Below are 13,033 nucleotides of genomic sequence, written 5' to 3' on the forward strand. Positions count from 1 at the left end.
ACACTCCCTCTTTGAACTGTTGCCATCTGGTCGACGCTACAGAGCTCTGAGCACCAGAACGGCCAGACACAGGAACAGTTTCTTCCCTCAGGCAATCCATCTCATGAACACTTAACAATAACTGTGGAACACACACTATTTATACACTCATACACTTATTTATCTAACACTCATACTCAGTCTACACCTCAAATTTGCACATAATGTACAGTACCTGTACATACAACTGTCTATTGTAATATACCTGCACATACAATTGTCGATTTATATATTTTTATTCCTTATTTACTTGTTCTATTTTTTATTTTTTATTATCTGTGTTTTTTGTTCTGTCACTGTCATTCTGTTACACTGTGGAAGTTTCTGTCACGAAAACAAATTCCCCGTATGTGTAAACATACCTGGCAATAAAGCTCATTCTGATTCTGATTCTGATTCTCTCTTTAAGCATCAGACATTTTTCCAGCATCATTTCCGTAAAGCCATCATCAGACACTGCTCTAATCAAATAGAGTGTTTCAGCTTTATGGGTGGGAGAAATTAAGCAACTGTTCACTCTCTGAGATGGAATCTACGGCCTTCTCAAATCACATCACCATCTCTGTGTGTGTGTGTGTGTGTGTGTAGGTGAGTCTCAGAGAGAGACTGTTCACAAATTGCATTGTAAATGACATTTTCAAAGGCCATGTACAAAAATAAGACTGATAAGAGTTTGAGTGTATGTTGATAAAGTGAGGCTGGCTGTAATAAACAGCAGGCAAGGTAATGCTCTGTGTGGACACATCCAGCTTGTAAGAATTAATGAAGGAACATCAGGGTTTTCCCAAAAGCCTTAGAAGAATCAGAGGATACCGCTTCTCATTTCAATGACCTGAAATAAAGCCAGGACACGATCACTTGAGACATTAGCTGCATGTTCTCAGTGTTTTGTAAACACTGTAGTCGCTGCCAAATAAAATGATTGAATAGACAAACCGTTCAGTGAAACAAATAACTGTGTAACGTCTGAATGTGCACAGGCTCAAGGGCCAGTCACCCAGATTTTAAGCATGCAAAATTATTTCATACCCTGCAGTATGGACAGAAGGATATGGTGTCACACTCCAGGGCTTCTGACTTGAATAACTAAGAAAATAGAATAAATGAACAATGTTAAAATATCTCATTTACTCCAGTTTTCAGTGACTGTGCCCACCATGCATCTCATTTTTTGTTTAAAAGCTTGTATTCTTTTGAACTACTTTTAGTGCAAAACCACCCAAATAAGAGGTTGCTGCATGTTTCATTTTTAGACAAAATCCTCTGTTCTTTTCACTGAACAAATATTGTGTGCATATTGAAAAAATGCTATTCAGCTGGAGATGAGCAATTAATGCACATATGCACTAGGCTCTACAAGAGAGACATAAAATCTAGCTTGCATCAGGTCCCAATTTCTTTCTTCCCATAATTTCCTGTTGTCTCTGTGCTACCTTCATCAACAAAAAGCTGTAAAATAGTCCAAAATCAGGCATTATTCACAGCTTTTGTGCACATCAATTTGACTCCAAAGTAAACAGAAACCATGTTCCTTCTATCCCTCATCACAGACTCCTTCAGCGACGATAAGATGCTGTTAGAGTATTGTGTTCTTGTACCCGAAAGGTCAAATTAGGTTATGAGTCCCACTTCAGCGAAGCAAAATGTCACAGATGATTTTTAAAGCACACAGTGTACCGACATGCTCAGTGATGCACGCCGGGCCTGTAGCTTTCATTTGGACAGCGGCCCTGATGTTTAAGGGGAGGAATGAGGTTTCATCTGGATGAGTTCCATCTCATCAGGATGCTTCAAGGAATTTCTTGGTTAAATTATGTCAACATGTTTAATGTGTAAGTGTTACTTTATACTTATACTTTATAATTATACTTTCATAACAGTTCAGAACAGTTTCATATTATAAATCTCTGGTGATGCATGAACGTGTTTCTATTTTCTTTTATTTTTTCTGTGGCAATCGAGATGCGGCAGACAGAGCTTTTTTATTCAACCTGGAATATTCCTTTGTGTCTCTAATTATGAATGGAAAATGCAGTCTGCTTAACATAACATACAGCAACATTTAATGTGTGGGTAGCAGTGATGTTTTAGTATCATTGAAATACTGTATGTTTATAAAGTTTTTATTATATTTATTTCAGTTTTAGTTATTTTAGTTCACCAAGATAAACTAATTTTTTTATTGCATCTTTTTTATCAACATTTCAACCACTTATAACATAAACATAACCAAACCAACCAACAGACAAGATAAACTAAATTAAAATGGGAAATTTTATTTTACCATAAGTAACGATTTTTTTTAATGGTTTTAATTTTAGGGTCAGGGTTTACTATAATAACCCTGGTGGTGCATAATGCATTGTTTTTCTGTTTTCTTAATAATAAAATTAACAACAATATATTATAACAAGTGTGCCTCCTCATAGAGTGAAAAATTCACAGAAGACTAACAAGAAGATGCATCAGTGCATAAACAAGATCCAGTAATGAACAAAACAGAAATGGATGGACTAACCATGGGAACTAGTTAAGTGAAAGCTTTTCTAAAGAAAAATGTTTTCAGGCTTGATTTAATAGCAGATGAGTCTATAATGACTGTATGTGTAGTCTGTAATGACTCTGGGTAGTGCGTTTCGGCGCATAATAGGAAAAGGCTTCAAGTTTCTCAATTCTGCACAACAGGCACATATTTATCAGATATTTGTCAGCGGCTGAATGAGCCATGGCTGAGTGTTTCTGAAAAGCATTTTGGTAAAATAAAGAATTGTGTTTAGCCTTGCCGTGGCTTAAGTGCTCTATCAGTGCTAGTTTGAATAGTTGCACGTAACTTGCTTATGTAAGAGTGAACTTCTCAATCTGTTTGAGAATAGCCTGAAAAGAAATGCCGCATCAGTGTGTGTGTGTGTGTGTGTGTGTGTGTGTGTGTGTGTGTAATATGTGTGCCGTGGTCAGTGCGCACTGGCTTTGGCATGTGAGTGCACTTGCTGAAACAGCTAAATGGATGAATCACTGCGCACGTGGGAATGTTTGTATGTATGACAGAAGAGTAAAAGAGAGAGGGTGCATTATGGTGAATCTCATGAAAACATGTCCAAGTCCCAATTTTAAAATAAAAAAAATATATATATTGAAGCATGTTTTTAAGGATTAATTCACCGAAGCCAAAAGCTGCTTGTTTTTAAGAAACAAATCCATCAAGACGTTTTTAACTTTAAGCCATCACTTTGGGCCAAAATACATATAGTCCGTAATCCATAAAAATGCTTCCTCCAGTGATAAAGTCCGTCTCCTGTTGTTTCTCACATTAAAATCCACCGACATATTTGTTTAGAACTGTTTTGGAGATTTGTTTTGGCTTGTAAATGCTGCTTGATCTGTGCACATTTCTCTCCTGATTCAGACAAGATTACTTTTTCACTAGAGGAAGCGTTATTATGGATTATGGACTTGTATTTTAGCCAGAAGCAATGGTTTGAAGTTAAAAATGTCTTGATGGATTTGTTTCTTAAATCATATTTTTGCTTCTCAAGATGTTAACTGATGTACTGGAGTGTGGATTTTTGTGATGTTTTTATCAGCTGTTTGGACTCTCATTCTGACGGCACCCATTCACTGCAGAGCATCCATTGGTGAGCAAGTGATGTGATGCTAAATTTCTCCAAATCTGATGAAGAAACAAACACATCTACATCTTGGATAGCCTGAGGATGAGTGAATGTTGTCATTGTATTTATTTTAGTCATTATTTTTGCAGTTACATTTGGTGATTGTGCTAGTGGTGCAGAAATTATACACTTTACCTTTATTTTGAGGTGGTTTAACACAAATATTTGCTTTAAATCCAATATTTTATTCACTGTTTTTTACTGACTTTCTGACTGTCTTTCTGCTCCATTTCTCTGTAATGGATCACCCCCACCAACCCTTTGTGGGGTCGCTATGGAAACGTCCCGGTTGTGTGGGGGAATATCTCTGAGTCGGACCCCAACACTGATGCCAAACTCTTCCCTCTTCATTGTAAAAACATCTACATACATTTTATACAGACCTATACAACTGCATTCAGTTTTTCTGTTTCTCTTTCAGTGTCTATCATTCTATATTCTCATAAGCAGCGAGCTCGTCTGTGATCTCCAAAGCATCTGTTTTGTACTTCCTTTAATGTGCCGTTTTAAAAGAAACATGAGTTCAGCACAGGTTCCGTCCCTGAACAGCAGAAACAAACACAGCTTCTGCATCCTGGTTATTTTAGCTCATAATATGACTCAGTGTTTGCCAGGCTGCTATATTGGGGGGATTCGTTCTCCGCAATTGACAAGCCTGCAGTCATACGAATGGCGTTACATCAGGAGAGAGATGCTCTGGTAATGAGGGGAAATGATGGGGTAACCCACTAACCTCCGTGCAACCCATCACTGCATGAAACCCGAGCACAAAGCCGCTCTGTCTGTCTGTTTAGTATTCAGAGTGAAGCAGAGAGAGCAGTTCAAACTTTGTTTTAGACACAGAGCTGCTCTGTGATGGAATAAGGCCATTTAGAATGAGACAATTGGAGGAAAAAGAAGGACGAGTGAGTGAGTATGGATAGTGTGCTCTGAATTTAGAAACATCTAAGTGTCTGTAAAATTATATTTAAAGAGAGAGAGCGAGCAGGTGCCCACCTACACTCGCTGTTGTGCTATAGATCAGCATTAGATTGAGAGTGTGCCTGCTGGAAAGAAAAATCACTAATGAAATGAGGAAAAACAACCCTATAATCTCACAGTCTCTTCTCTAGAGTTTTGTAAGAGATCTCAAATGATGCTCAGATGTGTCAAGATACCAAAGTCTGCTGTCAGATTGCTCAAAGTTTGCTCTCTCATAGTGCAGGAGACTTAATGGACTCTCAAATGTTTCTCCTGAAAATTTTTAGTAGTACTAAACAATGTTTTATTGTTCACTAAAGCTATAACTATTAAAAAAATATTTTTGGTAATTGAAATAAAGCAGATAAAATAAAATATATATTAAAAAAAAACGAAGTGTTTTATTGATTACAAAAAATGTCATTATTAAAAGCAATTTTCGATAATTGAAATAGAGCTGATAAAATAAATCATGAATATTAGATGAAAAACTTTAATGTAAAAAAACTAGAAATGTTGTAAACTAAAATTAGAAATGTTGCCTTGGCAACTAACTGAAATAAGTTGAAGTACTAAAATGACTAATAATAATAATAATAAATTAAAACTATTTAAAAATTTAAAAAACATTATTATATTATTTTATATGATAAAAATCTCAAAATCACATAACAAAAGTATTAAAACTTAAAAACAACAGGAAAAATAAAAACATTCTAAATATTAATAAATACTAAAATAATACTGAAATAACACTATAAACAGATGGGAGAATTAGACAAAAAAAAAAAAAGGGGGAAAAAAACAGAAATTATTCATACTGAAATCACTCGTGTGAAGGAAAATGTACAAATGAGATCTCATAAATATCTAATTCCCCCCCCAGACAACAGTGAGATGAAATTGAGAATGAAATTGAGAACAACTTCACATATTCACATATTGTCTTCTAGGAAAAATGAGATCTTCTCATGTGTGAGATCTCAATAATGTCTCAAACTTTGCACATGTTTGCCAAGATACAAAAGTCTGCAACCAAAATCAGAGATTTCAGTATAAACTCAACCATTTTGTCATTAATTATTTCTTTTCCACATTAATTTTAAAACAGTCATCTCATTTAATTTGTTTTTTTTTCTCTCTCTCTCTCTTGTTGCGTAGAAAAATCATCAAAGTTCATGTTTGCAATTAAATGTAACTGAATACCTCATTTCTAGTCTCCAATTCTCTGAAAGAGCAACATCTGAGCATTAAAGTTTCCTCTAGTTGCGTGACTGTGTGCAAGTACAGAAAGGTTTTTGAGTATTTGAGCTAATAAAAGCCTGGCATACACAGATGTCCCTCTCTGAGACCTGCAGAGGACATAAACCTCCATCCTGGCAGCATTTCTACGCTTATTTCATTGTTATTTGACTCGGAGTCTCAATGTCCTGTTGCTAAACTCTTCAAAAAAAACATCACGTCCATCATCATCAGCAATAGGTCATTGTCCTTGTACCCATGTTTCACCTCAAGAAAGCAATCCTTTTCATTGCCTACGCAGTCTTTTATTCTACAAGGTCTGTTTCTGCATCTCACATATTTTTTTTATAATCACCTACTTGATTTGCTCCGCTATAAAAGCGAGCTGTACAAAGCTGCAGCCTGGAGATATTTAAGTTGGATTGTGAGCGCTGCGTGAGATTTGTTTTTCTGATGATGACATTTACAGATGCATTTTCATAGTTTCTCCTCTTTTCTTCACTCTTTTCTCCCCAGGTCCCCTGGTGGGCTGGTTCCTCTCTGTCTTGCATCACCTCCTTTATTTCTTCTCCTCCTCTGAACTTTGAAGCCCTTTGAGGAGCAAGGCCATGGCACAGTTTTCCTCTCCCGTCCTCCTCTTGTCGCTCATCCTCGTCCTTTCTCTGCCTCCATCCTGTTCTCCTGAATCCCAGCGGGAAGAACCGTCTCTCCAGCCCTCTGTCGCTCCAGAAGCTCCATCAGAGCTCTACAGTAACCTGACGGATGACGGCGCTCCACCGAACAAACCGTGCTCTGACATGGTCGAATGCAAACCTGGAATCATCCTGCCCGTATGGAAGCCCATCAATCCCAGTCTGGGAGAGCAGGTCGTCCGGGCCATCCTGTATTTTGTCTCTCTCATGTACATGTTTCTGGGAGTGTCCATCATCGCTGATCGATTCATGGCATCTATAGAGGTCATCACATCACAGGTGGGTCTTGTCTTACAATAATTGGCTAATTTCATTCAGAGGATTAAAAAAAAGGTACAAAAGCTGTTATTGGGGTAAAAATTTACCCCTAAAAGGTGCATTTTAGAACTAGGGTTGGGTGTCAAGAACCAGTTCCAAATTTCAAAGAACCGTGGATTCAATAAGACATGCGCATTTCGCTTCCTTTGTGTGCATTTTAATGTAATTTTGAACCATTCAAGCGCAAGTAGATGTGAAAGAGAATTCATCAAACAATTCATCACTATCATATAGTGTGCAAATACTGAATTGAGTTCTCTTTCGCATCTTCTTGTACTCTTCTTTTACTTGAACAGACAAATAGAATGATTGTCAAGAAAGGACAAAAACACTGTAAAGGGCTGTTCACATGTCGCGCCTAAAAACGCGTGGAAAACGCTAGGTGCGCCACTTTCTGCTTTTTTCCAAAGCATTCGGGCGCTTGCGCTCCGGAGGCGTCTGCCGTTGCTAAGCAACCATGACCCATGAAGACGCGGAAGTTTCAGCAAAGGATAAATGGATTTGCTGCACTAAAAATCGCTTGCAAGTAGCTCTGCTACTAAATTTATTTAAAAATGGCTATCCCTGTACAGCTATGAACAGCTGTTCCTTCATCTTGGCTGAGCTTTCAATGTTGTTACGGGAAAGGATGAAGCTGATTGGTTGGTTCTTGTCACATGACCCGCGGTGCGCTTGCGGCATTCTGAAAGTTGACGCGTGCGCGTCGCGACCGCATCGCTTCCATTATGAGCGCACCTGCCGTGCGTCTACATTTGAAATAACGAACTTGAGCGCGCATAAGACGCGATATGTGAACGGCCCCTAAAAGTGTCATAAAAGTAGTCTGTTTTCAAGTCTTCTGAAACGGTAGCATGGTGGTAGCAATGCCAAGGTCATGGGTTCGAATCCTTGGGAATGCATGATCCGATAAAATGCACAAAAGTGCATGCACAAAATGCACAAACGTGTCTGCCAAATGCATAAAGATAAATGTAAAATTTAAGTTGGTATTCAGTGAAAGTTCGCTCCATTATGCTTCTTCAAACTGGTGCATTTGGTCCTGACATTTGTGAAAACGATACAATTATATTGAATAATATCCTTGGAATATAGTGCATGAGTCATATGGACTGTTATTTTATGGCTTATTTTGTGTTTTTGGAGTTTGACAGCCCCTCTGGACTGTTTTTTCTGACAAAAAGCTGAGTGAAAATTCGTAAAAAGTTTTGCAAGTCTGCATACAGGTTTGAAGCGACTAAACAATGACAGGATTTTCAGTTTTTGGTGAACTCTTTTTTTTTTTTAAAGTGTAACCTTCACCTGAGCTCAGTTTAGCTTGTAATTGCTGTTATTAAAATAAAAACAACCGTGACTGTTTCTGCAGCCTCTGAATGTTTAATGGGATGCAAATGCTTGCAGTGTGCTTGATGTTTTTTCTTTCTTTCTGCTAAAACGACTGACTCGTCAACACTTGTCAAGGGTAGATCGCCTACTCTTATCACCTCCGCTGACTCATGCGCCATAAACCTGTTGAGAGAGGAAAATTAGCCAAACCGCTTTTAGAAAGGAGGCTAGTTTTCCTTTAGTTCTTTTATTTTGTCAGAAAAGAAATCAAAAGCAAAATCAAAAACTCTAGCTTTATACCGTATTAAAGGGCTGCTGAATTTGAAATGCAGCCAGATGTAGGAAATGCATTAATTTTCACATAGCTAGCGTCTTAACTCCAAAATACTTTTATAATTAAATGTGGATTACAATAAAACAAAATGAGAAATGCTGCACCATCATGGCACAGTCACAAACATTTGTTTTCAAGTTTGTCAGTGTTGTTATTTCACTAAATCTGAAATAAAAATAGACCTATATAAAGTATAATAATAATAATAATAATAAGTATTATTAATATTATTATGCTTAAATCAGACTGGATTTGTGCTTCATCACCATCTGTCTGTGCTTTATAACCAAGCTAATCAATTATATCACATAATAGACTTACATTGGGTTTTAGGAGCATCTGAATTAATATATAATGACACATTCACATTTATAATCTTTAGTAGATAATCATAAACCAAGGGGAAATATCCAAAAACCCTCAAAATTTTGACACATTAATTCATTATGCATTGAGCTATTTTTTGTATGCATATTAAAATAAAAATCTAGTAAATTAAAACCATAAAACAATGAAAATCATTGCTTGAAATTAAATAAACTTTAACTGAATTAAAATAAAATAAAATAAAATATGAAAAAGTAGTACTAAAATAACTAAAGCAAATTAAAAGATCAATAAAAACTATACTTATATATTTAAAAAAAATCAAAAACTATAAAAATGACAAAAACACAACAAAATTACTAAAATATTAACTAAAATTAAAAAATGGGAAAAAAACTAGTTCAAAATATTAATAAAAAAACAGTAATAGTATATTACTGATAGTAAAATAATAAACTAGTACAAACTAAATAATGTAAATATATTCTTAAAACTTGTGTTCGGGTCATTTTGACCTGGAGAGGAGTTTTTTCCCTGAAAATGCTAGTTAATTTTTGAATAAACAATGCTAAAATTATCCACAAATAATGCTTTTTTCACTCAATGAGGTTTACGCAGATCAATCACAAAAAAAAAAAAAAAGGTTGACAAAAAGATTGAACCCAAGATTTGGAAATAATATAGCATGAGAGATTTACAAGTAATTTTTGACTGGGAACACCAAATTAGGTAAAGGATTTTCAGCACAGCAGGGTTGGCTAACATAGATCTTTTGTGAGAGTCAGTCGCTCTCTTTCTCTCAGCGGTGAGTAAATCAGCATTTCGTCTTTTGCAAAATCAAAGCCAACAGCTTTGAGTCTACCTCATTAATCAAAGCGTCCCCTAGAAACAAGCCTCATGCACCCTTGTCAAAACATGAGGTCGCGTCTGCAGGGTGGTGGCGAATGCGATTGTGAAAGCGGCACCAGATGCGAACAAAAACAGTTGGGAGATGTTAGCAAAGGAAGGACACAAAGAAGTGTTGTGGAGGGTATGTATGGCCTGTCAGCGGCTGCGTTCGCACCGCGAGGCCTCGTGCACACAGCTAATATTTGGAAACATCTCTGAACTGTTTATCATGTTTAGATGTGCACATTTTGAGCATGCCAAAACACACAGTCATAAGTGTTTTTGCTGTCTGTATGCATGAAACAAGATCAGAATTGGTGCATATTAGGATTGACAATGCACACTGAGTCATAAAGAAAATAAAAGAATCCAGCATCAGTACTCTGTGTCCTTTCTTGCCTTGAGCCGTCTCATCTATCTGTGCCCAGACCGCTTTAGATGCATCATTGTGAGCAGCAGTCATTGTTTCTAATATGCCAGTTGCAAATTATTAAAGGAAATCATTTCCAGCTCTGGATCAGAGGCTGCACCACACACACTTTAGAGCCTCCAGGCTGAAAAACTAGACTTGAACTCTTCCGTCTCAAAAGAAACAACTGAACCATGACAGTTTGACTGACTCTAGGTGCACTGAAAGTCTTATGAATAAAAACACAATGCCAGAATTACGAGCCCTGACGCTTCAGGAGTGTTATTGAGTTGTGGAGAGTGAGTAAGCTGGTTGTCTGTGTCTCAGGGTTTTGATACAGTTTGGCATCTCTTTACTAGACTGGAAAACAAAAAGAACTTCACTATAGTGCAATCAATAAGATGCAGTCTTCTGCCATAAAATGACTTGGGTCTAGTGATAAACTTCAACCAACCATTAGCAATCAATCGACTGAACAAATTGATGTCAAATCAACCAAATTTCAGAAACGTCCCTGGCTCAAAGTTTAGATTTTGTGAAAGCCAAAATATGTATTGCCATGGCTGAATATTTACTGAGTAATCCAGTGTTTTGTAGAGGGGGTCAAAATGACAGTTTTCATCTGAGCTTTGAAGCCAAATTACAGGTAGGTGAAAATGACTTTGCAGCATCATAATTTTATTTTTGAGATTGGTAGGTCTGTTAGTAAAATATGTTGACTTTAGCAATCTTTGTTGCTTTATATGCCAGTGATGACAGTTCAAAAATCACTTTTTGTGTTTTTTCACCAAAGTTTCAATGCCTATTAGGGATGTAACGATTAACCGCGAGCCGGTTGAAAATTGATTCAAATATGTGACAATTCAAATCGGTTGAGATGCTAAACAAATCGCGATTCAATTAGGGGTAGGAGTTTATATGAATGTATGTCTGAGGGGAACATTTCACAAAGAAATGTGCAGCATTTTGTCCAAGCAATAATAAAAGGACACATTTCATTTATAATTTGTCTTAAATCTAATTTTGTAAAAAAAATAAATAAAAAAATCGCGAATCGAATCGTGAGTTGAGTGAATCGTTACATCCCTAATGCCTATAACTCAGGAAGTATTAATGATCTCAATATCCATTTAGATTCTAATTGCTAACAAACGTTTCTTGTGGTATCTTCGTTCTCTTTATGGCTCTATATGGTTCAGTTCCAGAGATATTGGGATCTCAGTGTGGCTAAATTGTACACATTTTCAGTGGTCAAAAACTAAATGTTGGTCACTTTGCATACAGTTACTTTCCCTTTGTCAAAACAATTGAATAGAACATACCCATCTGAGTGCCAAAAATATAATTTTTCCAAAGTTTGTTTGCCTGTAACTCAAGAAGTATTAAAGATATATGAATACGATTTTACATTCTGGTTCTTAACAGCCTTTTCTTTTGCTATCTTCATTTTAATGGCCCTATATGGTTCAGTTCCAGAGATATGGGGATCTCAATGCGGCTCAATGAGTAAATTGTTCAGTTGTACATTTTCATTGGTCAAAAACCAAATGTGGGTCACTTTGAATACAGCTCATACCTAATGTATTTTAAAAAGGAATGTCTGAAGAACAAATAATGTTAAAACTTGAAATGTATCTTGTTTCCCGTTATCAATACAACTGCATAGAACAAACCTGACTGCCATAAATATTCCTTTTCCAAAGTTTGTGTGCCTGTAACTTAAAAATCTCAATATCCTTTTAGATTCTAATTATTAACAATCTTTTTTTTTTGTATGTTTATTTTCAAGATTTAAATTAGATTTAAAGGCCAAAAAAACAAATGTCATTTTGCAGAGCTGATACTTACTGTATTTAAAGAAGAATGTCTGAAGAACAAATAATGTTGAAACTAGAAATGTACCTTTATATATTCACATAAAAGTAGTATACGTGTGTATATATTTAAAATTCGTGACTGTTTTCATTTTCTGCTTCTATACATTCAAAATGGCAATTCTGAATCCTGTTTGCTATGTTAATTCAAATTCAGATCAGTTCTGAACGGTGCACGAGCCCTACTGCTAAAACCTGTCAGGCTTTTACTTAGCAGTAATGACTGACTGCATCCTTAACATGTTCCTCTCTGATCCCTCAGGAGAAAGAGGTGACCATCACCATGCCAAACGGAGAAACGTCAGTGGCCACCGTGAGAATCTGGAACGAAACCGTGTCCAATTTGACCCTGATGGCGCTCGGATCGTCTGCACCTGAAATCCTCCTGTCGGTCATAGAGGTGGGCGAGACTTTAAAATGACATAATGTGCTAGTTGAGAAGCCCTTTGTAACAATTAACTGCATAACCACTAATTACATTTACAGCAGATGGATAAACCCTCATTAGTGTAGCCTGAGGTTTGACTATTTCATTAGCAGCGTTACCACTCATAATTTAAGTGGTGCTTTGTCTGATCATTCCGTTTGTATTGAAGCATGGTCCATCCATAATTCATAGACTCATGTAATTAAAATATACATTTTGTGGCTTTTAGCTTTGCCTTTTAGCTATGAGAACTTTTTGCATTTTAAAATGTAGTCTTTCTTTTTTTTGTGATTCATTTTGCTCACAGGGGCACTTTTTTTTCTAATACAATAAACTTTCTGAAAAGAGAAAGTCCTAAAACGACCTGCTTCTGACTTCTTAAAACCATTAAAAACATTAAATATTAACTGAAATTATAACCAAACCAAAAAAAGAAAAAACAAATAAAAAATGACAATGCCCAACAAAATTACAAAAACTTTTAAATTATAATAATAAAATAAATTATATATATATATATAAAAAAAAAATA

General features: G+C 36.2%; 1 protein-coding gene across 1 annotated transcript in view; it reads left to right on the forward strand.

Annotated features, from left to right (window-relative positions):
- Positions 1 to 13,033, forward strand: part of LOC107669914 (sodium/calcium exchanger 2-like) — a 95,709-nt gene that overhangs the window by 59,136 nt on the left and 23,540 nt on the right. The window contains exons 2-3 of the mRNA XM_016462350.1: positions 6,426 to 6,880; positions 12,337 to 12,474. Coding sequence (XP_016317836.1) covers positions 6,518 to 6,880; positions 12,337 to 12,474 — 501 coding nt within the window. The 5' untranslated portion in view covers positions 6,426 to 6,517. The remainder of the gene's footprint in view (positions 1 to 6,425; positions 6,881 to 12,336; positions 12,475 to 13,033) is intronic.

Source organism: Sinocyclocheilus anshuiensis, unplaced genomic scaffold, assembly GCF_001515605.1.
Source record: "Sinocyclocheilus anshuiensis isolate Anshui unplaced genomic scaffold, SAMN03320099.WGS_v1.1 scaffold272, whole genome shotgun sequence".
Classification (NCBI taxonomy): domain Eukaryota; kingdom Metazoa; phylum Chordata; class Actinopteri; order Cypriniformes; family Cyprinidae; genus Sinocyclocheilus; species Sinocyclocheilus anshuiensis.